The 27,384-nt window shown below is 38.9% G+C and overlaps 2 protein-coding genes across 3 annotated transcripts; one reads left to right on the top strand and one right to left on the bottom strand.

The window, feature by feature from the left end:
- The first annotated feature begins 7,623 nt into the window (after positions 1–7,623).
- Positions 7,624–12,805, top strand: oprd1b (opioid receptor, delta 1b). 2 transcript variants are annotated; one of them, XM_028013695.1, is made up of 3 exons: positions 7,624–9,219; positions 10,842–11,197; positions 11,391–12,805. In XM_028013695.1, exons 1-3 carry the CDS (start codon positions 8,975–8,977, stop codon positions 11,918–11,920), a joined length of 1,131 nt encoding a protein of 376 aa, XP_027869496.1. In that variant the 5' UTR covers positions 7,624–8,974; the 3' UTR covers positions 11,921–12,805. The 2 variants fall into 2 exon arrangements, with proteins under 2 accessions (XP_027869496.1, XP_027869497.1); XM_028013696.1 differs by lacking the exon at positions 7,624–9,219 and adding an exon at positions 9,756–10,138.
- An 8,359-nt stretch (positions 12,806–21,164) lies between these two features.
- rcc1 (regulator of chromosome condensation 1) lies at positions 21,165–27,073 on the bottom strand. The gene is made up of 10 exons (XM_028012465.1): positions 26,940–27,073; positions 26,005–26,101; positions 25,253–25,446; positions 24,967–25,146; positions 24,358–24,454; positions 24,130–24,252; positions 23,888–24,028; positions 23,593–23,712; positions 23,323–23,475; positions 21,165–21,902 (listed from the first exon to the last, which is right to left on the bottom strand). Exons 2-10 carry the CDS (start codon positions 26,081–26,083, stop codon positions 21,727–21,729), a joined length of 1,263 nt encoding a protein of 420 aa, XP_027868266.1. The 5' UTR covers positions 26,084–26,101; positions 26,940–27,073; the 3' UTR covers positions 21,165–21,726.
- Between the last annotated feature and the right edge of the window lie 311 nt (positions 27,074–27,384).

The raw sequence follows: 27,384 nt of genomic DNA, 5'->3' as shown, positions 1-27,384 counted from the left end.
ACTGTAGGTCTCAGAACTCTGCAGGCAGACAGATGTAGTGGATTGTAAAGGTTCTGTCATCACAGCGAGCGCTCACCCCTCTGTCATAACATTCCAGGTTTTTTATTTTTCAGAGCTCCCTTTTTGCGGAGCAGATTGTTCTCTAAAATAAATACCTATTTCATCACATCTGCAGCAACAGATCAGGTGGAAAAACATTTTGCATGCAAACATTGATAAGCGCAATGAGAAAAAGAGTTAAGGAAGTAGTCTCGCTCCAGCACAGTGTGTGAGCTGTCTTACTTTGACTCCTCTCACTACTGTTATCAGGTCATCAATGTTTGTGAGATTGACAAAAAAATGTAGAATTCATAATTTTCTGCACAGATTTTTATATGCTTAACTAATTTGAACAAAAGAGGATCCCTCTTTAAATATCCACTGTGAATTTTGACAACTGCTGTGAGAAATTCATATCCCAGCTCGTCGAGATTACAGCAAAAATTAGATTTCTGAGCAACTAATGTTCCGGGAACATTTTCCAGTGCTGACCTTTCTGCCACAGGCAGTCTGGCCGTGGTGCAAGTGGAGTAGCTGCTCCATTATATTTCAAAGAGAGGGGAGCAAAATTATGCTTTTGGTAAAAACAAACAAAAAATTGATCACTCCTTGTAACAACAAAAATGTGAAAAGTCTTTATGATTTTTCCCTTCTGCTTTGATACAGTATGCAGTGTTTGCTACACTATGCAAAATTATTATACAAAAATAAATCCATCTCATAGAGATCTACCATCAAAATTCACCGTGTTATTTAATGCATATTTACAGAAGCAAGAAGATGATGTACGTTTCTCAGAATGATGACATCATTTTAACACTACAATATTTAAGGATTGCAAGTTTAACCACTGAAAACATGTAAGGCTGACTGCTATCAAAACTTCATCAGTCACTCAGGAGTTCAAAGACAAAATGTGGTTTTGAGTCTAATACCTCACGTGAAGTTGAGAGGAGAAAGAAGACGCAGACTCCTTGGTTGTACAGTCAGTAGCACTGTTGCATTGCAGCCAGAAGGTTCTGGGTACAAATCATTAGATTTGCAGGTTCTTCCAAAAAACAAGGCTGTTAGTTTAATTGGTCTCTCTAAATTTCCCTCTGGTATGAGTGTGTGTGCATAGCTGTGTGTCAGTGTGCCTCTGTGTGGCTCTGTGTACCCAGCCTCTCATATCAGCACCAGCTACCTCTGCTAAATGTCTCCATGTCTCTCTGCTTGGTGATATTCCTGTCCAACAGGTCATTCAAAGACTGAAAGGTGTTGATCTGGTTCAAATAGTCTCTGAATGACCTGTTGGACCTTGATGGTTCCCCACTTTAGATACGCCTGTCTACTACGAGCATCTCTAAAAAAAGTCAAAAGACAAATATTTGCAGCAACTAGCAAATTATTCACAACAGCAAATTCCAAAAGAATTGATTGGGTTTTCTGACTAGATGGATTGTTTTAAGCTGAATTTCTACAAAAGGCAACATAAGATCATTCATAAGAAAATTTTGACATAATCACAGAGATTCAGACAAAATTCCAAACCTAACACTTTATACTCTTGACATTTATTCTCTTCACATTCCTTAAACAACAATCCAAGATGTGTCCTTTAACCTCAGTCTAATTAAAGGATAACTGCGGCCAAATTAATCAGAATTAAATGAAGCAAGACCGGTTCAAGAAGCACAGGACATTGTTTGCACACACCGATTGGCCATCAGAGTCCAGACTTTAACACTTAGAGTGTAGATTTTGTCGCAACAGTAGGATTCGTTTTTCTTCTCTCATCGGAGGCGCTGGCAGAGTCTGTCGATGCATCTCATATTCTTAAAATCAACTTTGGCTCACGATCAAAGCTAAATAAGTCACAATATCATTTTGGTATTTTTCTGTGAGTATCTTAGAGGAAGTTTTGTCATGTCTACCCTATTTGTTTCATGGTTCATTTGTTTTCTTATAAAATACTTAAACCCCGGTTATATTATTGAGTATGCAAAGAAAGGTGGCATTTATGAATTAATGTATTAATGTATTCTCAGCATTCCCCGTCTCTGCACTTCATACTGCAGTAGATCTGATTTCATCTTCTGCTGAATCAGGCTGCCATACATTTTTTGATCACACTGAACACCTCTGAGGTAAGAGCAACATATTTCCACCACTGCTTACAAACTGATGCGACTGTTATTAAAATGTTGCTTTAATGACGCAATAATAGTCAGCTTTAATCTCTCGCTTCTCAATTCAGCTGCTGCAGCTGCACTGATGATGATTTATTTATCCAAATACAGTGAGTGCTTGGAGTGGCTCCAACAGGAGGACAGCAAGGTCTTTTATCTGATTAACTGAACTAATACTAATCTGACTGCTTGGGGGCGCTGATGGACTGAATATGTAAAATATGTAAAAACCAATTGTTTTTACATATTTCATCCCAGTAAAGACATGGTGTACATAACACTATGTATGTATTTTGCTTTCTGAGTGATATGATATTTCCTGATACATTTTGTATTTCACAAAATGTATCTATTTGATGATTTAAGATTAAAAATGTGACAAGCCAAGACAAAGGGAAGGGAATGAGCGGTTCGGGATTTCAATTAAATTGTTTTCAAAATGCTGTCCTGGTAGTTCTAGTAACACCATTTACTATTCCAGTTATCTGAACACTTTCATATTCTTGATGTAAATTTGTCAAAAATTAGCCGAACAAGCTGATGGTTTTGTTTTAAGGATTTGGTGAGAAGATATTTGCTTCTCAGTTAAATAAATAAAAAAAAAGAATCCAGCATCACAACATGGTTCCTGGTGAGAAAGTTGTGCTGATTATAATTATATAATTATATGTTGACCTGCTTCCTCTGTTGCATTTTACATAATGCAGCTTTGCTGAGACTGTGGCAAATTAGTGACACAATGCAGTCTGTTAATGTTACTTAGTTTATATTAGCATGCTTCTATTATTTGAGTAGTAATCAAACTTGTCTTTATTTTAAAAAAATAAAGGGAAGTTATTACTTTTTTCTGTAACATATTTCTCATTTTTAATTTTTCTAATCTCCAGGTTCCCTCCGTCAGTTCATGTCACGTCTTTCTTTTGTTTTGAGTCTCAGTTCAAGTCATTAAAACTTGCTCAATCTGCCGGCGAGACAGATGTAGCTGTGAAAAACAACAGCTTGAAATGAATCCTCTTTAAGACGTGCATGTTAATAGAAATCTTGTCAGACTGTCAACAGCTCGACAAAATGTCAACAGTGTCAAATTACATTAAAGCCAAAGTGTAGGAGCAAGACGACTGCAAGCAGAAGGACATGACTATTAACCGTCAGGCCTGGAGCTAGCTCAGTCTAACACTATTAATAGCAGCTAAGAGAAGTTTACTGCATATTTCTGGATGGATTAGAGTCCTTATTTTAATACCAAACATTAATTAAATAAAAATAAATAGCTTGGTTTATGGTGGAAATGAAATATTCCTCCTGTGCAACAACCAGAGATTTTCCTTGATTTTTCTTGCATCATCTATTCGCAGTCTGTGGTTGGTGCAGAGAGAAAGGCTCTGCTGTCGCTTACCACCTTTTTCTTCTTACCGTCGCTGATTTATAAAGGTCATTTACCAGAGGGTGGCAATTAAGAGCATGACAGACATAAATAGAGGATGATTATAATCTGTCTGAGGTATAGAAAAGCTGGCGGCATGGCCACCAGCAGAAATCCTGATGAGGTAACACAACAAAAATAAAATAATGTTTTATCTTTTTACCAAAGTTTTAGAAACACTTAATATTAACTTAACAGCAAAGCGCGGTTGTTTCCTTTGCCAACTTGGATGTTTTTCTTTGTTCGTCTGTTCACTCCTAAAGCAGAAGAAAAACTAAAGAAAGGGCAAACAACCTAAAACATGTGATTACTTTATGTAACCCAACCTTGTTTTAAACCTCTTGACAGCTTCATCAGATATTGGTGTGCGGAGTCTGTTTGCTAATCAGGTGAAATCTGGATCCGTTTGGGTTCGATTGATTTGATTTATGAGTCTCAGTCAGATTTTTTTAATGATTATTTTGGCTTGATTTGCATTGCACATGTTAATATACAGTCATATTCAGTGCATTTTATATGCTTTCTGTTGAGGGTTATTTGACAAATTAACCCTATGATGTTTTCAGATGTTTTTTTTTGTTTTTTTTATGTAAGGTTCTATGAAATATAACATAAAATTATGTTGCATTGCGTACAAATGTTGCACAAAAATGACAAATGTACCCATATTCTAGACACTGTAATAATCAGCCAATACAATTGAAAATACATTTTAGTTACTCTGTGGGAGAAACTAGCATGAACATTTTCTGTCCAGTAGCATTTCAAGACTCTGCAATAGGGTTAAAATGCCAAAGTCTGCATATAAAATAAATAATAATAATAATAAAAAAAACATTAACTGTACATTTTTATGTTTGAAAACAAGCTGTAGAGATGTTGCAATATGACAACATTGGGTCTTACAGTCCACAATTCTGCATTTAAAAAATACTTTTATTGGTACGATAGAATTTTCAAATCTCAAATGTTACGCTTTCATTGGCTGTAAGCAGATATTCTGATGTTTTCTAGACTTTATTTCTTTTGATGATGATTAAAAGAAATAAAGTCTAGAAAACATCAGTCTGTGTGTAATTAATCTCAATAAAAATGTTAATTCACTTAGTGAATTAAATTATAGATTTTAATTAACTTTTTCACAATTTTCAAATTCATTGAATATGACTGTATATCAACTATAGCTTTTCTAGGCTGTAAACTTTATAAAAATTGATAAAGGAAACTTTCTGTACTCTACTGAAACAGGTCTTCGGTCAGTATAAATTGTCTCCATCACAGTTGCCTCTATGCCCTTTTTTCTAAATTGACATAAACCGAAATGTGAGGGCATCATGCTGGCCCTAATCTTCCTGCTATCACTGTTCTGCGCTGAGCTGATGGTGGCTCTGTAAAAGCAGAGATTGGTAAAGGTCATTTTATATAAATGCAACTGAAAGACACAGAGACAGGAGACAAGAGAAGCAGTCTGAGCCTGAAATTGTCTGACAGATTTCTATAAACACTGCTCACATCAGCGCTCAGCTCTCAGCAGGCAACCATGATCACATCCAGAGACACAGAGTCGTGAAGGTTTCGGATACGATGGGCAAAAAGACAAAAGAGGCATATGCTTAGCGACTTAGTTTCTGGTAGGTAAGTATTTAGACACATGGAAATGAACACTTCAGGTTTCCATAAATTCATTTATCAATTCATACAGATTGATTGAAATATTTTCCCAGATGAATTCATAAAATGTAAAATATTTGATTTATTTAACTGTTAATCTCGGATCAAAAGCAGAAATATCAAACTAATGCATCTATATTAGTACAATTCAATGACAATTTGATGAAGCAGGACCATGATCATTTCTCAGTACTGCCTTGAAAATGTATGTAATTGTCTGATCATTCCTACGACCTCAAACCTTAAATATTTAATCAGTCCCAGCATCTTCTGCTTTAGTGAGGTAATTTCAAGGCACTGACTGGTGAGAACAGCCCATCCTCTAATGAAGCCCCATTAACACGAGCTACAGACCATGAAAGGCACGTAACTATTGGAAGCAGCCAGAGCTCTGATCTGTTTGCCTCGGTGCAGACATGTTTGATCAGGCTGTTAGGCTTCACCACAGAGACATTTTCTCAGCGGTTGCTGGTTTTGGCAACCTGGTTTCTGGAAGCTGGGATAAGAAGCTCTAATAAGAAAATAAATAGTGAACTGTTGGAGAAAATAGAAGTCAAACATTAGCAAATTCATCAAATAGATTTGAATGGCTCTTATTGTTAATTCAGGAAATCTTGTAGACTTTCAGAGCATTAACATTAAAATATTTGTTGCAATTTGTTAGTGAATTGCAACAAATTCTTGGTTTATTAGTTAAATTGACATGAAGTGTGATGAAAACCCAGAGTAACTTTTATTGAAATCTTAAGCATGGCTTCTTAAGTGTAAGACGAACATGGACAATAGATTCTGCGTTCAGAGTGATGTAGGTTGACCAAGTACATGTAGTAGTGATGGGATTTTCGGCTCCTTTTCGAGATGCGGCTCTAATGGCTCTTCTTACTGTGGAGAGCCGGCTCTTTCGGCTCCCAAACGGCTCCCCATATATATTTTTGACATTATTAATTAATTAATAGCTTAAACCTAATTTTATAATATTTTGTTTCATTATTGACATTGTTAAGCACTTATGATGAGTAAAAATGCCGCATAACAATGCTATAGCAATACCGATGCGTGTGATGTCCGCTTGTGCAGGTTGTTTGTCGAGCCTGCACGACAGGAAATGCTGACTTTGCACAGTCTGCACTCTGCCCTGGAGCTTGATGTAGCATTAAAATGAGTCCAAATCTTGCTCCGTTTTCTGTCATTCATTTATTTTCACCTATTCAGTTCTCACACTGACTCCCCTTCTTTCTGTGCTTCTTGACCGCTGAGTGAGTGTCTGTACATAAACACCTGCCGACGAACGCTATACATCTTGGCCAATTGCCTGCCGTTTCCACAAAAAAAGTGGAGATAAACTTTTTTTTCAGTGTTTTCCCGCCACATTATTAATTGAAACTATGTGTGATTGGTCAGATGTGGAGCACACGCTTGACATGAGGGCAGTGGACCGACCGAGGGAAAAAAAACCTCTCCGCTCTAGCACTGGCAGAAGAGCAAAACGCGAAGTAGAGAGAGAAGGGGGAGGAGAGACAGCGAGGCACCGCAGGACAAAAAAAAAAACGATGTGGGGAAAAACTATCGGCTCTGGCACTTGCAGAGCACAAGCACAACGACAGGGAGGCGGAGAGACAGAGATATACTGTAGAAAAAAACCCGGCTCCCAAATAGGATCCTAAAACGGCTCCCATTGTGGAGCCGGTTCCAATCGTTCACTTCAAAGAGCCGGCTCTTAGAGCCGGATCGTTCGCGACCGACACATCACTAACATGTAGCTGTTTTTAAATCCCAGTAATTCTCCGAGCCTTTAACTGCACATCTCTCCTAAACGAAGCCAATAAATTGCTGCCCGTAACTCGTTGTGTTCTGTGATTTTCCCTCCTAATGAAGGTACTGCTGAGTGAGTGCTGCAGTGTGGGATTTTCTTCTGGCTCTCAGTTAGTCGCAGCAGTTCTGTTGGAGGTTTCTTTCTGTTAGAAGGGACTTGTTTCTCTCCACTATTGCACCATATTTGGTCAGAATGGGAATAACTTTATACAATGTGCTGAACTCCCTTGCATATACAACTTTCCACCAATGGACCTTACCACAGGGGCCGCTTTTCATTGGCTGATGCCCATTCTATGTGGTAGCCGTCTCACAAACACACTTAGCTTCCCATTAGCTAAGTACAGCATAATGGCAGAACTGATACAACTTCTACACCTTGAAGCCTGTCTGCTACAGTCTTACGTTAGCTAAACAGATGAATATGCAACGTGTCTGTATCTGACATACACTAAAGATTTTATTTTAGCAGAAAAGGCTTTGGACTAAACTGTTACTCGTGTTAGCCACGCTAGCACCAAGTACAGTGTATCAGGCCTAGGCACACTCAAACATTTGCCAACAAACCACAGGAATCACCCACTGATTTCAAAAGTAGCCTACAAAACGATGAATGCCCGACTTACCCAGCCTTGCAAGAACAATAGGCATCAGTGATCTTGTCCACAGCTATATGTGTGTAGAGGGTGTGTGGATCTGCCGTTTTCCTCATGGAACGAAAGCATTTTGCTGTGACGTGCACAATGTTGGAGGCATCTTGTTGCTCAAACACCTTGATCTCATCCAAAAAAGATGACATGAACTTCTTAGGTCCTCTGTCCATTGTAGTAGCTGATATATTGTGAAAATCCGGTAGAAATGACGCACTAATCGGGTCAGAAATACACTGCAGAGAATCAGTCGAAGTGGAAGACGCCATATTTATATAGAAACAACACGCGCCAGGCTTTGTTTGTGAGACTTGCGGCCACGTGGGATTTTCTAGGTCAGTTGTGGGCGGAGCTTGGTAAGGTCCATTCATATTGTAATGACGTCAACACCGGAGATGTGGTCCCGCCAAACGGCGTTTATTACAAATAGGTACAAGCTGCTATTCCTGAGGCTGCAGCTCACGCCTCCAACAAACGGGCACACTCAACCGTTAGCTTCGTTGCTAACTCCCCTCTGAACTCTCCCCCACTTCCGGTCCTGGTACTCCCGCTCCACCAATCCCCCGCCCACATGACAGGCCTATCACATGAGAGTGGGAGCCAGCAGAGTCAGACAGGGAAAGCCCATAACACTCTAACAGAAAGGATCACAATGCAACTTATAACAAATACAAATAACCATATGGACCCCAGCAGAACTAAAACACAGAATCGTTACAATATTATACATTGAATTGTGGTTGAGCTGATTGAATGGGAATGTGTGTAATTGAATTTAAATATATAAGAATAATTGGATTTATTAGATTCTATGCTTTTGGGCATGAATCGGATCAGTTTGCTTTGCAAAGTGCATTGAGATGACATTTGCTGTGTGAAGGTGATATGAACAAAATAAAACTACAAAAGGAAATAAAGATTTTTGTGTGTTGTTCTTTTTTAAAAAATCTGAAAAGCAAGCCTTAATAAAACAAAAATAAGCCCTAAATCTCTCCTCTCCTCTCCTCTTCTCTTCGCTCACCGACGCGCTCTGCCAATGGGAGTGCGCACAGACGCACTGAGCGAGCGGGCAGGAGAGACACTCGTCCAACATCCTCTGCGCGCCATACATCTGATCTGTTTTCTGGAGCGCTCCTGAACACCTGCCGTGTAGAGGAGAAAAAAAAAAAGGCTCAACTTGTCAGCGCGTTTAAACTCTCATCCAAATTGTGATGGAGTTCCCTACAGTTCCTTCAGAGGACTTTCAGGAGGTCTACTCTGGGTCTGCAACTCCTTATTTAAATGCCACATTCTTAGAGGATCTGCTGACTGAACCGTCTAAAAGCAACGAAACCAGCGGGGTCGCAGCCAGAGACACCTCAGGTCTCATCATCGCAGTCTGCATCACGGCTCTCTATTCTCTCGTCTGCGTGGTGGGACTGCTGGGAAATGTGCTTGTTATGTACGGAGTGATCCGGTAAGACACGCACGCCACCGTTTAATAAATGGCGGGGAAATGTAAAAGCTGGTTTGATTGTTGTTGGATTGATTGATATAATGTTCACACATTTAGTTATAGAAAAAAGATGGTGGATGATTAGAAATGGTGCAAAAATAACTACTTGCATTTACCAATATATTGGATTTTATGAAGATTGGAAAAAATCCATTTTCATTCTGTGTGATTTAGTTTTCTCAGTTTCAATGTGAGGCTGTGACAAACAATTTATGTAAATATTTGATGTTTTCTACCTTTTCACTACTGCACTAGTAGTAGACATCTACTCAAAAAAGTTTAATAGCTGCCCAAAAAGAATAGCAATTCTTTTTTTGCAAACTAGTGAAATCCCTGTAACTAGTATTGGCACTGCCATGAGGAGTTAGTGTTGATTTAGGACCCAAATGCAGCAAGGCAGAAATGGTAAGTATAACTGAAGTTTATAAAGAAAATTAAGAACATATATCTATATATATATATATAGATATATGTTCTTAATTTTTAAAAAAAATGTGATTATTTTATAATAAAATAAAATAATCACAGGAACGCAGGGAGCCAGAGTAGAGCAAAAAACCCAAGAACAAAAGCCAGCAGAGAGAACCAGAGTGACTGAGAACAAGTTGTATATATACTGGGGAGCTTGATTACTGAACAGATGGCTGATTAGAAATGGGTTGCAGGTGTGAAGGTAGAGAACAGAAGGTAGACTGAGGAGAGAGAGTGATAGCAAGGAACGAGGAAGAATACACAAACAGGGGAACTGCAAAACCGAATCTAATTAACAAATAACTAGACATAAGGAAGAAATAAACATAACAACCCAGAATCACTAAGAAGATCTGAACCAAGGCGAAACTTCAATCGTATCAGCAATTCTGCTGAGATGATTGAAGTGGTAAGTATATCTACAAAGTATTCAACAAAGCTGCAGCGATGACATTTTTTAAAGTGGCTTTGAACTAGAGAACAGAAATATTGGCTGATATTGAGGATACTGGATACTTTGGTTTTGACACTGGATTTGAAGCTTGTCATTTTAGCTCCCTCCAAAGACTAAATGTTGCAATCTAGTCGGGAATCTATGTGAATACCACTAACGTTGCTTTCAGTCAGATTCAATGATGTTTTCCTCTCTCATCTTCTGAGGCTGTAACACAACATCCAGGCACATAATCTAATTAGTAACCATCTACTGTCATGTTTTATAGAAACTGATATGTAAACATTTGTTCATTTGGCAGAAGCACTGAAACACACAAGTTTAAGAAAGAAAATCTGACACCAAGATGTTCCTCTGTTGGATTATTCAGTTTTTATCAACTCATTTCAGGATTATAGGCTCATTCTTAGACTGTACAAAAGCTTCTGGGGATTTAGTGTACTTTAGCTAGAAATCTTATTTTATTAGACACTGTTTATCTTTGCGTCTGGATTGGTTTTTCAGCAAAATGAATCACTGCATTAACTGTGATCCGGGTTTGAACATTTTGTGTTCAAAGCCACCAATGAAGCCTCCATGTTTGCCAGCTGAGGCCTATTCACTGCCACTGTGAGTAAGGGTCTGATATAATTCTCTGCTTATCTTCCAACTCAACCAGGTACACCAAGATGAAGACTGCCACCAACATTTACATCTTCAACCTGGCTCTGGCCGACGCTCTGGCCACCAGCACCCTCCCCTTCCAGAGTGCCAAGTACCTGATGAGCACGTGGCCCTTCGGGGAGCTGCTGTGCAAGGCGGTCATTGCTATCGACTACTACAACATGTTCACCAGCATCTTCACCCTCACTATGATGAGCGTGGACCGCTACATCGCTGTTTGCCATCCTGTGAAAGCCTTGGACTTCCGGACGCCTGCTAAAGCCAAGCTCATCAACGTCTGCATCTGGATCCTGTCCTCGGCCGTCGGAGTGCCAGTGATGATCATGGCGGTTACCAAGGTGACGGATAAAGGTGGGTTAATATAGAAAGAAATCAGCGACATTATTTACAAAGGCTGCTTTATTGGAAATTTTCTTTACTGTTTGAGCTGTAAGTGTTGACTTCAGGCAGTGATCACACCAGGAAGGGTTATTTCAGCTCGGTTATTAATTCAAATTAGCTTCTACGCTTGACCCCTATTAAAACTAATTGCTTAACTCCTCAGGAAACACCGCCTGCACGCTCAGATTTCCCAAGCCGGAGTGGTACTGGGACACCGTGATGAAAATCTGCGTGTTTATCTTCGCCTTTGTGGTGCCAGTCCTCGTCATCACCATCTGCTACGGCCTGATGATCCTGCGGCTGAAGAACGTCCGGCTACTGTCCGGCTCCAAGGAGAAGGACAGGAACTTGCGGCGCATCACGCGCATGGTTCTGGTGGTCGTGGCGGCTTTCATCATCTGCTGGACCCCCATCCACATCTTCATCATCGTCAAGACCATGGTGGAGATCAACCACAAGAACCTCCTGGTGGTAGCCAGCTGGCATCTGTGCATCGCCTTGGGCTACGCCAACAGCAGCCTGAACCCCATGCTGTACGCCTTTCTGGATGAAAACTTCAAGCGGTGCTTCAATGACTTCTGTCTGCCGTACCGCTCCCGCTCGGAGCAGAGCAGCTTCTCCAGAGCGCGTAACAGCGCTAGGGAGCCCGTGTCTGTTTGCGTGCCTGCAGGGGTGCAAAGAGCGCCTGGCTGACAGAGCACGGATCAGTCAGAGGAAGAAACGGGTCAGGATGGACTGCAGACTGATGACACACAGTTCTCCACCACAGGAGTCTGAGGTCTTGACCTTTGAATGATCCATGGATGGGGTCCATGTTGTGACCCCTTATTTAAAATATTATTAAAGCATTTTATTTAAAATATACGAGTGCCTGCCGATAAGAAATCTAGATATGTTCCCCTGCGCTTTGCATAAAAAACATATTTAATTCACACAAGATCGTATTTCTAGATTTAAAAAAAAAAAACAGTAAGTAATTGGCCCTGCTTTATTTGACTAAAAGAATAATTTTCAGCTTTAATAGTTGGGAGCTCCACATTTTACAGAGAAGATTCAGGTGTGAGTTGTTTTAAAGAGTATTTTTAAGGTCAGTTTGAGGCCAGTGATGGTGTATGGTCAGACGAATCATTGTAATCGTCACTCTCCCACAGATTACATGCTGTAATTGATGAAGATCACCTGCATTTGATAGCAGTCTGGATAACAGCTTCCTGTTAGAACAGCAGAGAAGGTTTTGTTGAAGATACTAATGATCGTGGCTCTAAGAAACGCACAGTTCTGAAGTTAAATGTCATACATGATCCAATAAAGGATGTCTAAAAATTACATTATAATCCTAAAAATTGTAGCAGCTTGTAAAAAAAATGAAGGACTTCAAAGTCGTCAATTTGACAGCATCAGCGCCACATACTCTCTTTTTATTAACTCAAAAACATCCTGAATTTAGTAGTTGGCATAAGAAAATGTTTTGTCAAAAGCTGTAAAGTAGTAGTAGTAAAAGCAGCAGATTGTTACAATTATGAACTGTTATAATTGCAGTTTGTATTTATTAGGTTCTCCATTCAAAGCAAAAAAAAATGTATGAAAAAAGTTTGAATAAAAAAACAGAAAAGAAACTAGAACATTTCTTTCAGGTTTTCGACTAAATTTTCCTACTAAAATGTAAAACATTGGATATTTATTTATTCATTTCTTTCTTTGTTCTTATTTATATTTCAATGGTTTAGTTTTACCTAACATTTTTATACAGTCCAGGGATGCAGCAATATTAAAATTTGGGTCGATGTTGATATCCAATATTAATACTGTTGTATTTTCCAATATTATTTATATCGTATATATTTCTCTGCACTTTAGATACTGTAAAAACAACCAGTCATTTATTTTGGCCCAGTTTTTCTTATAATAGCGATAAGTTAAAAAATGACTAACTTTGGCTGATACCGATGCAGGTGCTGATTTATTGTGCATTCTTATCGCAAACCCAGGCTGCGTTAGGGCAACAAACACTGAAAAGGTTCTGAGCTCCCGACCGGTAGCGGTATTGTCACGACACATCTTTGATTTCATGCGATTCTACAAGTGAATGTTGACATGAGATATTTTTTTGCATTACTGGATGTATTTAACTCTATCACACAGAAGCACTGCCTTCATGAATGAGTAGCAATCACCTTTCATCTCTGCTCAGCTGAATATAATGTAGTATAAAGATGAGCAACTTGCATTTTTTAAGGTGTACTGGGGCTGAGGGTAGTTTAGTGCCAATGATGACGAGAGAAGACATACTTGAGTGGCTGCCATATTTAACATTGCACGCTGTATGAAATGTACTGTAGAGATAGGGATTTCTAATGGCCAATATTTAAAGTGTTATTATTTATTTTGTGGTTTTGTTTGATTATGTTTCTGCACAAATGAGCTAGAGTTGGGTGAACAAAGAGTTGTGTAATTACTAACGCTGTAAATATTGATTCTGTAGTTAAAAATATATATATTCTGTTGCACTTTGACTTTTTTTTTTTGCCCAGAATTGATAGGAGAGCATTTAAACTTAGCACAAAAAGCAACACTTTTCTTGGTTGGTTGACTCTTTCTCTGTTGCAACACTTCTTGGAAATAAATCTTGTACTGTCATACTTATACTATTTATTTTCTCTCAAAAGTTGCTACATTTGTGAGGAAAATGTATTTGTGGGTTGCGCAGCAGAGGTTGGTAATTTTGGTAGGAAGAACAAAAGCTGGTCAGGTGTCAGAGGTCAGGTGTGGAGGTATGCCTTTCTAGTCCCAAAATCTGAAGGTAGTTTCTGATCAACAACCTTCTGTATGACCAAGAATCTTTGAGTCTGTGGAACCATTTAAGGTGAAAGAAATGTGTGTTGTTGTTTTTTAACAGCATAAGATCTATTGCCAAAAAACATTGTTCTAACAAACGCAAAAAAAAAAGTTAGTTGTTGTTCTAAATGTATACATTTAGCACAGTCATTCAATGGATCTTCATCAGTAAGAACGGTGAAGATGTTAGTACTTTTTTTCCCCCTGATTTGTTTCGTTTTTAAAATGACAAATTCTTCTAAAGAAGAAAACTATTTTTAGTTTTTAAGAATTCTGCAGATGTTCACACATGCTAGATTATACAAATATTATATTTACTGCTTTTATTGTTGCTGAGAAAACTGCTGTAGTTTCTTTCTGGTGTGTTTTATTTTGAAGTACTGACTGACAGTAGTTAAATTCTGCACTTCCTTTTCCGTGACATTTATGTCTTGTTATGCTGTAAACAGAAGTGTGAGATGTGTGAGCTTCTTGTGTAATTGGTAGAATATGTTGTTGATCATTATTTGAGTTAGTATACAGTCGACTTGTGGCACCTGGTCACAGTTGAAGCTAATATTTGAAGTCTGTGCAAATGTAAGTGAATAAATAAAACATGACTGCATAAAACTGTGTTGCTAGTGAGATTTTTGAACTCCAAAAGAAAAACATGATTAACTATTTCAGGATGTCTTGTATTCTTTCAACTCTGTCCCTATTGAAGAAAACCTTCCCCACATACTTTCCCATAGTGCTGCCACCACCATGCTTCACAGTGAGGGGGTTTTGTTAAGAGTGAACATTGATTTCTGTTCTACATGTTGGCTGATAAGTTAAATTTTGGTCTTTAATGATGTAAAGCAATTAGATATAAATTTATTAGTGTTTCTGACTCAGATGTGAGATTAAGAAACAACTTTAATCAGATTTTTGTGATTTTCTTCCCAGCTTAAATTTGAACATTACAGACTAACTGGAAATTGACAAAAAAAAAACAACAAACAAACAGCATAACCATTTTCTCACATATACAAATTCAGACAAAGGCGAGAAATATAAAAACGAAAAATAAGAATGTACAGAAAGTCCTAATTGAAAGTATAAAAAAATGTACTGTACCATTGTTAAAAATAGCATTGAGTTTCTGTTTAGAAATGAATTAAATTAACTCTCTGATGATGTTCTGATGCATTGAACTGTCTGCATGTGTTACATTATTCCTTCTTCTTAATTTGAGCACTTTTCTAAATCATTCAATCAAAAATGATAGGAAATGGATCTATTTCACAAACGAGTGTATATGAAAAAAAAAAGTGCATCTCCATTTATGACCACCCACCACTTCAGCTGCTGGTAATTTCCATTTTCTCCCAGAGTCTCCCCCTGGCAAATCTTTTTTACCGAATCATAACTCAGGCTGTCGCTCAGCAGTTGGATAAAAAGAAATGGTTTTTATTCCAACCTGCCCGTCAAGGACCTCTGAAGCTAATTGTCACCCAATCAATATAAGAGAGAGACACAGAGGTCCATCAGAGGGATGAGTCACACCACGTCCTTTGTTCACGGCTGCGGCTCCACTACCGTGGCCTCCAGAGGAACCTTCAACCCATGGGATGAACTACCCAATCTATCAGGCAAATCACCAGTAATTACAGGAGCAGTCTGCAGGCAGTGGAAGACCCGCAGTTTGACAGCAAAAGAGATATTTATTTGCAAATGACCCCTGTTTGTTTTCAGGCGCATCTGCTCGCACGTTTTCTTAGAAAAAGACAATTTAAGCGGGACAACGATAACATTAGAGTATTTATGTTGTTTAGTACATTAGATGCTGACTAATGCATGAGTAAAAGCAGTGGCACTTGTTGCTTTAATGTACTGACAGGCAGCTATTTGTTTGTCAGACAGGAAGCGTGACTGTATAAACAATTTAAAAAACGGTGTTCTGTAAAGTGCCCTCGGCTAACAAATGAGCCCACGGATCAGGCGTTGTATTCCCACCTGCAAAGTAAAAGCCGGAAAACAATGCACTGTGAAGAGTAGTCCAGCCTACGTGGTTGTTGGAAAAAAAGATGCGTGGGTGAAATGTTTGCCGGTACAAACATAAACACTCACTCACACCCGCATCGGTCATTTCATCACAGCAGTGATAGAAAAACGAGGAGTGGCTCAACAAGCGGTTTAGGAGCAGCAGGGTTTGTGTCAAACTGTTGGTTTCTGTCAACCATTTCTCTCCCGTGTGGCTTAAATATCACACAGAATGTTTATATATAGCTTTGCAAACGTATTCATGCTGTCATAGCTTTTTACATGTTGTCGCTTTACAACCTCAAACAGGAAGACAGCTGTGATAGGCTGACAAAAAGTAGAGCAAAGTTATAAAGTGGAACGAAAATTATACATTTATGAACTCCAAAACAGTGACAAATTGTCTTGGAGTAAAATTTGCATTGAGCCCCCTGTGCTCTCATACCCCTAAATAAATACCAGTAAGAAGCTTTTCTTCAGCAAAGGCATTAAAAGGAACAATACATAAAAATCTGTCGATAGCTAGTAAAGACTTGAGAACAGAGCATGTAGAATGGCCCAGTCAAATCCAAATGTGACTTTGAGGCAAAATTTGATGTGAGGAAATGTTCTCCAGTCAATCTGACTGATCTTGAGCTATTTTCCAAGGAACAATTGGCAGAAAAATATATATCTCTAGATGTGCAAGGCTGGTGGAGACTTACAGTACCTGAAACAATCCAGGTGTAATTGAATAGATAGAGATACCTGCTTTTCATCTCTGCCTCTTTTTCTAATTATTAGGGGAATTTTGAAGGAAACTGGTTATCCTGTATTTCATGTAGGGGTATCAGGGTAAGTGGGCAGGATTAAAAACGCATGCCTCACATTTTAGCTTTTCACTCATAGAAAACCATACATTCTTTCCCTTTCACTTTACAATCGTGTGTCACTTTGTTTTTATGTTCCAAATCCATTAAATCCAATAATACACATGAAGGTTTGTCATTCTGGTGTAAGAAAACTCTTTTCAAGGCTCTCAATACCAGATACATTTTCCAAATGATTTATTCTATGAAATAATCCTGGGTTTCTTAATTGAAACCTTCTTAAGACACTGCATTCAATCTAATTCTTAATGGCATGTTAATTAAGAAACCAGCCGGGCAATTCAAGAGCTGCCAAGTTACACACAAAGAACTGCTAAGTGATGGGAACAGGTGCAATATTGCACTATTTTATTGAACACATCGTGAATGCACACGCTGCCCGTGAAGAGGACGCTCCACACCTGCAGCCTGGAGTCACATCTTGTAATGGATCAGCTAGCTGCTGTGATTAATGTGGCTTTGTCTGTTATTAGGAGCGAAGCAGCAGTGCAGGCGCCGTAGACGTCTTGGTCTCTCCTACGATTAGCTTAACAAGAAGAAGATTAGAGCCCACACTCGTGATGACAAATCCACTTTCGGTGTGTGTGTGAATGAAAGGAACTAATCACAGGATTCCATTGCTTCCATTCAGCACAAATGTCTGTCTTTGTGCTGGGAAATTTTGAGTCTTTCTTTTTTTTCACCATTATCCGTCACTGAATGTTTCTGCATTTTAAAAGCTTATGAAATCATTCAACCTTGACACCTGTTAACCTTCACAGTTTAAATCGGTCAAAACCTGTGCTTTTAAAAATGGCTTTTACTTTCAGCTCCGAAAAAAAAAAAAAAATTTAAATGTTCTGCCGTTCAAACAGAAAGTTAATTAACTAGAGTTGCATTCCAAAAAGAAAATCCTGCAGTAAAAATATTTGCAGAAAACATGCGAGATGTGTTTTAAGAGTTGCTAAGGTCTTTAAACAATCCATATGAAGAGGAAATTACAGCATGTTATGCAAGGAAGCGAAGCATCAGAAATCAATACAATCTTGTTAAAACTCAGACTGTGCAAACATTAAGATCTTTAATGCAATCTGACCTCTTATAATTTCTGACATTTTTTCCAAATCAGAGAACGTGCAACAAAACAAGTGATGCACTTAGATCAGCTAAGTGCTTATAAACTCTACATTAACATGTCAACAGTCTCTGATCAGCCTTTTGCCACAATGACTTTAGTCCAACAGAGAATCCTCAGTCCATTTGTTCAGATGAGAGGAAGATGAGACCAATGAGGACACATGCATCTCAGCTTCACAAATTAAACACAGATGAACGTGGCATCATTTACATCCTCTCTGTTCATTTAAATTCATCACAGCGTTTGTCTGGAATGTGGCTATTTGCATTCATGATTGGCATAAAGTGAATGAGATGCAAACTCCTGAGCATTAAGGGAACACAATTTACATATTTCTCTTTAGAGGCTCAACAGGACAGTGTCCAGCTGACAGTAGTGGTCCTGGCAAGCAGTGATGTAGGCGTGTTCTAACAGAAAATTGAAGTGCATGTGGAAAGTTTAGAGAAAAGGGGTTGTTAATAAAAAATAAAGGATCTAAATATTCTATTTACAATTAATTTTTAAGACCCATTAGTTCCCTCTGTCGGATCAGGAAAGGGCACACTACATAACTCTCCAGGGATGATCGATTATGTTCCGGGATCTCCAATCATTTTTACTTCCATATTTCTGTAGCCGTTCCTCTGTATGTTATCGGTGGTATCCTGTGTGTCATTTGCCTGATTGCTAAACTGGTGCGCTGTCACCTGTTTTTAGGGCTTTAAATCTTTTAGTTGAATCTCGGGTGATGCTAAGTGGTGTTGACCTGCCTGAATAAGGCTACATATATTTTTAATCAGCCTGGTTATGATAGAAAATTCAGAAATGTTCTGTGATCACTCTGCCTTTCAAGCAAAATTTCCAATGTGCTGCAAAATAACTTGTGACTAGTTCGTCCATTCATAACATTTTTTATCATTGTTCCCCACTTATCCCTGCTCCTCTTCCTCCCACTCACTGTTGTCATCTTTTCTATGTCACTCTTTATCCCACTTGTGTTCCAATTAACCTTTAATAAGACTCATTAAACCCACTTCAGTCCTCAAAGCATTCAGAGCAAAAAACACAGTAAGTCTCAATGTGATATCAAGCAGATTATTGTCGGTGTTATCCATTTCAATCCTTCAACTCTTTCCACAGCTCTAACGATGTCAATTTGATCTCTTGCTCTTCATGCACTTTTCTTTTCCCCAATGCACCTTTAAGGGATGGAGTGACAGATGGATCTCTCGTCTCTCGAGTTCGAACCTCCCCTCGATCCTGAGTTTTCTTCTCCCAAGCCACATCAGTGGAGATGACAAACTACAGTCATCAGACTCTCCATAGTCTGATGACTCGCCCTTTCGCTTTGGTTAAACCAGTAAACTCAAATCAGCAGCTGGGAAAGTCTGGGTTACATTTGCTGTTATGGCTCTTGAGTGCTGTGGACATCTATTCTAATTTTCTCATTTCTCTGACTGTTGTGCTCTCCAAACATTTTCCATTTTCTTTCTATAACTTCTATGATACCTTGTGAAGTTTCTCCCCAAAGCACATTGGTAAAGCTGCCCTCACACTGAAATGCAACCAGAAACACAGGACTAGGCCTGTCACGATAGCAAATTTTGCTGAGCGATTAATTGTCTCAGAAATTATTGCGAAAAACGATAATATTGTTTGAAGACCTTTTTACACTGATGTAATGGAAATGACGTAATAATGCATGCGATTTCCTGCCAAAGTTCGATACACTTTATTTTCAAAAGAACACTAAACACTGGAACTGATAAACAAAATAAACAAAACAACCAAAAACAAAATGGATTCTCAGTCTCCATTAACAAAAAATGTACTTGATAAAAACTAAACAGCATAAAGCCAAAGTGAAAATAAATACTGCATTCAACCTAAAGACTGCAGATTATGAAGTCTGTATATTATGTTGCCCTTCAGTAATAATTAGATTTAAATAGAGAAGATGGGCACAACGACTACCTGATGCAATAGTTCACACTACATGATTTTTTGCTCCCATTTTTCCCTTGCAACAATCTTAAAACGTTGGTCTTTCTAAGATTGTGTGGTGTGTTATGGTAGATCGTCGTTGCCGCTCCGATCTAAATCAGGGTTTTTCCCAGACTGGGATCTTAACTCAGCCTGTTGAATGTGACAGGTAGCCAATCAGAAAGCGAGGATTCTCCTCAGTGTTTTCTGAGGGGAAATTACGGAGGGGAATCCCAAACAGCTGATACGATGCAACCCGAAGTCCAGCGACATTGGAGATGATACTGGAAACAACATTAATGTTTATTCAACATGCAAAGAATATAGAAAAGACAAGAGGAGGAGTTGGAGCGAAACCGGTAACTTTTCAGCTGTTCTTCGTTAACGTGACGTAAACAGGTTATAATGATTTTCATTTGGTCAGGACTTTACGCTGACACTAGCCACATGCATTGCAGGTAGATTGTAGTAAAGCACTGATTAATTCCTGGTTTTAAAATTAGTTCACTGGACTTGTAGCCATTATTTTGTGCCCATTGTTGGACACCACACGGCAGGAACGAACCCGATCGAACCGTTAAACCTAGGATTTCTGTCGGCTAATGTTTGGTCTGTCAGGTTTTGAAAATGGGCCGACAATCGGCCGACAGCTGTAAGATCGTGTCGTGTGCGCTGGGCTTTACACTAAGGAAATGAGGAAGGGAGGCACCGGAGTTGAGCCTTTTTTCATTCAGTCTCATTAGCTGAAAGAGAAAAAGGTCGGAAGAGAGGATAATGCCGATAATTAAAATGACGTCGATAGCTTTAATTTATCGTACGATTAATCGATTTATCGTTTATCGCCACAGGCCTACAAAGGACAGAAGAAGTACCAACCAATTCATCCATTTGCAGTTTTGGTCATTTTGCTCGCTTTTCCATAAAATTCAGACTGAGTTTTTGGTAAGTGTGGTCGAGAAGCTCCGCTTTCTATTTAAAGTGGAATTTTGTAAATTTGCTTACAACATAAAAAAAAGAATCTCTTCAAGGATAAAAGCAATTTATTAAAGTCCTAAAACTTGAAGCCACAACTTTAAAATATGAAGTACTGGTATGTGTAATTTACAGACTGGCTTAATGAAAAAATAACTTGCTGCAAATCAAAAACAGATCTTAAAAAATAATCACCTTTATTTTTTGCAGGACCCAGAATGTTATTACATTTTCAAACAGTCACAACAATTGTGTGTTTGTGTGTGTGTGCACTGAATAAAACGAACAGTAGTTAAACATCTTGAACACGTAGAATATGAATGTCCCGTCTAAACCGGATTATTGCTTAAAGAAAATACTTTAAAAGACTAGCCTTTAGAAATGTCAAACAGCTTCTCACTTCCTTCTCAAACAGTTGCTTTCATCAATGCACTAAATACTTTCAGTCATACAGAATGACTAAATGAAAAATTCAAAAGGAACAAAAAAACAAAAGCATTTAAAAAAATAGTCTCTCATTTTACATGATCTACCATGTAAGTCGTATGAACATTTCATCCACATTAAGAACAAAGCAGTTCTGCTAAAAGGCCAGGTCTCACCTCCTCTGCATCCTGGACGTCGCTCTCCTTCAGCACGGACAGCCGAAAAAATTCTCAATATTCAATCTGAGCATCCTGCACATGGCCCCCCACAGCAATAATTACCAAAACTATCCCCATCCTGGTGTCAGAGGCACATCAGCTCTCCTGTTTATCTTTAACCAGGAGGGCAGTGTGCTGCCCTCCACTGGAGGCCAGGAGAACTTCACGATTTTCCAGTTGCTTCCCTGTCATCTTCACTGGGCTCCACTCGTCTTCCTCCTCTCCTGTGCCGAGCTGCAGGTTGGTTCCCATGCCCCAGGCATACACAGATCCTAAAGTGAGTGTGTGTTGGAGGGGGGGGAGAACAAAACGAGCAGTGAGAACTCAACTAGAAAATTTGAACTTGTAGTCGAGCACGGAATAATAAAATCGGCTCATTAATTTTTAAAAGTGCAACAAAACTGCATTTGACCGAAATTTAAGTGTTAAACAAGGAATTTTGGCCATTTAGGTCATTACATTTATATGTTAGACCAGTGGTTCTCAAACTTTTTTCAGTGATGTACCCCCTTAAAAATATATTTTTAGTCAAGTACCCCCTGACACGGGCAAAACATTTTTGGAATAAAAAAGAGGTACAGTGTTGTAAATACCCTGTAAATACTGAATATAAAATTCAGTGCATGAACACACATTTATATTTTATTGAACTTTTTACAAAATAATTTTTCCCAAGACTTATTATGAGGAGCCTACTGATTTTTTAAAGATATTTTGAAAAGCTTCACGTACCCCCTGCAGTACCTCCACGTACACCCAGGGGTACGCGTACCCACATTTGAGAACCACTGTGTTAGATGATTTTACAATTCATAACTTCAGCAAAACATTGATGTTGTTTCACTCTCAATTGTTTACTCTCGTCTCAGGAAAACAAAGCAGCACGTCAGAGGATCTACATTTGAACAGCCTGGAAAATGACTTCCACAGAGACGTTTTAGTAACTTTTAAAAAATTCAAAACTTCTACAATTATTTAACACAGCGTCAAGGACTAAAGCAGAACAAAATGACAGATTAAACAAAAATATAAAGCTCACAAACACAAAGAAATATCAAGGTAAGAGACATGAAGCACAAACACACTGCAGCTGTTTATGAGTAATGTCATAACAACACAATCTGTGAAGTTTTGTTTTCAAAGTCTGACAGCAACTAGAAGCTGGCAACAAACTTGGAAGAGTTGCTTCTGTGAAGGATACAACTGTCTATGACTGATTTTTAAAATAGCTTTACTTGCCAGTTTTGTTGTCGTCATAAATACAAGAAAATGACATAATTAAACTGTAGGCCCATATCTGCCTATCATTATTTAGAATGTCTACAACAGCTGGTGACCAGAAATGCTGGAATGTCCTTTTAAATGCATCAAAACTGAAAACTGACTATTTTCGGAGTGTAAATATGTAAATACAGTATGTGCACTCTGTGTACATATAAAATTAGATTATAGTTGTGACTTGATTGAGATAATCTTATTTATAATGCTTTCATTTTCTGTTGGATCCTAAACAGTTTCTTCATGTTTATTCTACATGCTGAACCTCCTTCTGCTACGGCCAATCTTTGTTCTTATTAGATCAGACATCAAGGAAAAACCTGAAGCTGTATTTGTTAAGATAAATTTGATTCAGGAAACTTTAAACCAAATACTCATGTGAAACTCAAAGACCAAATCCAGTTTGTTTCTCACCTTCTCTGGTAACTGCGTAGCTAACAGAAGCTCCACATGACACTCCTTTCGCCGGCTCTATGCCCTCCACAGGAGTCGGCTCACTCTTCTCTTCAGCTCCTTCACCAAGACCGAGGCGGCCGTACTCGGCTCTGCCCAGACTATAAACCTGCCCTTAAAGCACAAAGGGCAAAAAAGATCTGGTTTTTCTCCTGTTTCCATTTTATTTAACATTAATACTGTCTCTACATATTAATGGTATTCATAGACAGTCATGTGTGGTCTGCCAACCTTCAGCATCGAGGCAGAGAGTGTGATGTTGTCCTCCAGAGAAATCTACCCAGGCAGTGGTGGAGTTCCTGAAGCACGTTAGTTTTACTGGGGCAAAACACATCGAGGTGTTTTGAGTGCCTGGACAGATTGTGTAGAAAAATATACGCATTTATTATGGAGACGTGTACCGACACCTTTTACTGCCAAACTGAATTAACTCAACAAGCGGTGCAGACAGATGAATGGAAAGAAATGAGGCCAGCATTAATAGACTGATAATCTCTCCAAATATCAAGCCAACAGCCACTCTTACCCAGCTGATGGTAGTTTGAGAGACCAAATCCATAAACGTATCCTTCTTTAGAAACGGCAAAGGTAAAATACGCTCCACAGAAGGCGTCCGTGAAGCGAACTTTCCTATTAAGTTTCACCATCTGCGGGACCAGCAGTCGTTCTAAAAGGCCGAGACACAGTTAACAAAAAACAAATGAAAGACATACCAAGATTTTGCCTTTGATGATTTTTTTAACAAGTGGAGGACATGAAGTTACCCACCAAGGCCTTTCCTGCCTCCTCTGTTTGAAAAATGTTCTGGTACTCTCCCCAGCTGCCCCTGCTCCGCTGAGCCCAATGTGAAAAGGTTTCCATCCAGCGTCAGCAACACTATATGATCGTTACCTATTAATGCACACACAGCTGATTAAAAAAAAACAAAAAAAAAACCTGCTGGCTAACACAAAGAAAGCATGAAACAACTTGACAATGAAGCAAAGTATTTCATACCCGAGGCAATTTTCACAACAGGTTCTGTAAGGGGAATTTTCACAGGAACGGGACATGTTTTCATGGGCTCCAGTAGACCAATAACACCATTGTTGTCCTGGAAATAAAACGGATCAAACAGACACAAGTTAGGCACTTTTCAAAAAACATAGCAGGAGGAAAAAATAGAGGAGCGAAAGCAAAACATACAACCTAAAAGATGGGCCACAAATGAGAGCGGACAAAAAAAATTAAAGGCTAAAGCATAGGTTAACATTTTTTTTACATTAAAATAAAAAAAAAATTCAGCAACACGGAGATACTTAAAATGATTTTTGTCAAATATAACCAAGTAAGCTGATTAAGCTTTTTTAAGCTATGCATTGGTTACCAATGATCAAATATCAAGCACTTTATCTTTATTACATTTTCAAAAAGATCAAACAAGCAGAAAATGAAAACTCCCATTGTTTTTATCTAACGCTGCTGTCTATCACACAAATCTTGTTTACTTTTCCACTGCAATATATTTAGACTTGTGACATCATACAAGGAGGAAGTTTGCAACACACAAATATTTCCAAACATATGAGAAGTTGATCTAAGCAGAAAAAAACCTAAAAGATTAACCCTGAATGAGCCGCAGATGTACACCGATCCATCCTCTGTGAGCGCAGCAGTGTGGCTGTCCCCTGCAGACACCTGGACCACCTTCTCATTCAGCATCACCTTCCCAGGAACCGTTTCAGACCCTTCCTCTGACGTGTGCCGACCCAGAGCTCCCTCATCGTTACAGCCAAACGTGTAGACCTAAAAACAACCCCAAAAAATAAAAATCATCACTTGAGAAATTCAGACTTTTTAATTCCTCCTTTTACAGAAGGAGGAATTAAGGAGGAGACAAAAGTTGACTCACATGACCAGTTTCACCCAGGCACACTGTGTGCATGCCTCCGGCCACCACCTGCACCATCTTCTCTGGTAGAGACACCAGGGCTGGCTTCCTCCTCTCAGTGATGTTCTCACCTAAGCCCAGCTGTCCAACATCACCTTGGCCCAAAACCAGAACCTGGCCCACCTCTTTACAGTGACTCCTGTGTGAAACCACAACTAACACACAAATACAAACCCATGAACTGAATTATAAATCATTATTAATTTCCTTACAGAAAATGGACTCAGACGTCACGAGAGACTGGATAGCTTTGCTAGAAGATGCTGCTTAAGAGAAACGAAACTAAAGTAAATGCAATGATCAACACCCAGTTGTTAGTAGTAGTAGTACACATTTTAAATTGTTTTGCAAATAACTCAAACGAACAAAAAGAAGTTTTCAGAGTAACAAAAGAAAATACATTTTGTGTGGTTGAAAAGGATGTTTTTCTTGAAGTAATGAAAAAAACACACAAAAAAACGCTTTTGACTCAGAAATTTTACAGTGACAGGTTGTGTCAGAGAGTCCAATCCAGCATGTGATAATGTATAAAAAATGCCAGAAGCACCTAGTTTCAACCTTGGTGGCCTTGTGACATTTTGTATGTTATAACCCTTAAAAATTTTGTGGGAAATGCAGAATACAACGCATGCTTGAATGCAGTCTCGTGGTCATTTCCCACTTTTTCTAAGAACTCACAGGAAACCAGTATAGTTCTGAAGTTTATGATTTACCTTTCATTTTCTTGGCCTGCTCCACATCTTCACCACTGGCTGCAGTCTTCCTCTTGTTGTTTGTCTTTTTGGCAGACATGGCAGCAATGCATTCACGCTACAGAAAACAGTGGTACAGTGAAAACAGCATTAGACAGGACTTTCATTTTAGTTTCAGGCAAAAAAAAAATTCGTTTAATAAAAAAAAATCTCTTAAAAGCAAGGTTGCGTGAGACAGAAGTGTGGTTGGTCTGAACAACAGCAATATAATGGCTTTAATCACCTATAATGCTCAAAAGTTTATGACTTAATGAGACGTGTGGCAGGACATGACCTGCTGACTGACAACAGTACAAGCAGTCTTTATTTCATTGACCGGTGGCTGACGGGGCTTAGCAGCTGTGAGTGGATCGTTTTACACTGGAAACAGCTGTACTTTCTCCACCTCTGCTACCAGACGAAAAGCAACATTCAACGTGAGCATGCATGGTGAACCACTGTAGCGCAACTCTCTCCTGGGCTTCATTACATCCGCACAAAATGACGTGTATTTATGACCATTTGCCAGTCTATGTCGCCATTTAGCAAACAGTTTAAATTCAGTTGCGTGACCCAACACCTTCCACATGTGTGCTATAGTTAGCCTTACATAAATGTATCCCCGAACAATAAATATACACGACGTGTATACAGAGATTCCACCCGTTAAAGTAACAAATAACGCAGTCGTTAATGCGTCTATACAAAAGTGAGACATTTGCTTCAAAATAAATGTGAAGCTGGGCTGAGTATTCAGGAGCCAACGCAAGCTAGCTAACCGTTAGCGCGACACTTGGTAATGAATGAACAACCGTTACAAACTGTGGTAACTCACAAATGCGCACATTAGTAACGACTGCTTTACTTGTCTGTTGTTAGCTACACCATCACAAGAATTGGGTAAATATTTTACTAACCTTAAAACTTGCAACAGTTTGTACTTTGAGCAGAGGTGAACGTTCACAGCCTGTTCCCGGTTTCCACACGCGAGATGTGCGTAAGACGTCACGTTCTTTGGAACCTTGAGGGAGCACGTTTTCTTAAAGAGACAGTGACGAATTAAACTGCCGCACAAATACCGAGTTTCATACGCAAGTAATTACAGTGACACGAAAACACAGATTGTCTATTTATATTTTTTATTTTCAGTTTTGATCACCACATGTCTGGTGACATACAAAAAAAAAAGAAGTCGTGGGAACGACGTGTTTAATTCGTAGGCACGACTTAACATCTCCAGATAGTGAGTCGTCCCCACCAATTAAACAAGCAGTGGGCACAAGTCGTAGTCAAGATATTTTTTTCTTCTAAAACGGGATACCTACAATGAAATATTTCAGGTGTTCAAACAAATTATAAAAT

The sequence above is a fragment of the Xiphophorus couchianus genome, chromosome 3 (assembly GCF_001444195.1).
Source record: "Xiphophorus couchianus chromosome 3, X_couchianus-1.0, whole genome shotgun sequence".
Taxonomy (NCBI): domain Eukaryota; kingdom Metazoa; phylum Chordata; class Actinopteri; order Cyprinodontiformes; family Poeciliidae; genus Xiphophorus; species Xiphophorus couchianus.
This window is presented reverse-complemented; position numbering and strand designations above follow the sequence as displayed.

Excerpts from the sequence above, each read along its gene's own strand:
- oprd1b (XM_028013695.1), top strand. The coding sequence starts at position 8,975 with ATGGAGTTCCCTACAGTTCCTTCAGAGGACTTTCAGGAGGTCTACTCT. Across the intron at positions 9,220-10,841 it reads GTTATGTACGGAGTGATCCG|GTACACCAAGATGAAGACTG; the intron begins GTAAGACACGCA and ends CAACTCAACCAG. Across the intron at positions 11,198-11,390 it reads TACCAAGGTGACGGATAAAG|GAAACACCGCCTGCACGCTC; the intron begins GTGGGTTAATAT and ends TTAACTCCTCAG.
- rcc1 (XM_028012465.1), bottom strand. The coding sequence starts at position 26,083 with ATGTCTGCCAAAAAGACAAACAACAAGAGGAAGACTGCAGCCAGTGGT. Across the intron at positions 23,476-23,592 it reads TCTCTGCCTCGATGCTGAAG|GGCAGGTTTATAGTCTGGGC; the intron begins GTTGGCAGACCA and ends TTGTGCTTTAAG. Across the intron at positions 21,903-23,322 it reads CTACGCAGTTACCAGAGAAG|GATCTGTGTATGCCTGGGGC; the intron begins GTGAGAAACAAA and ends CACTCACTTTAG.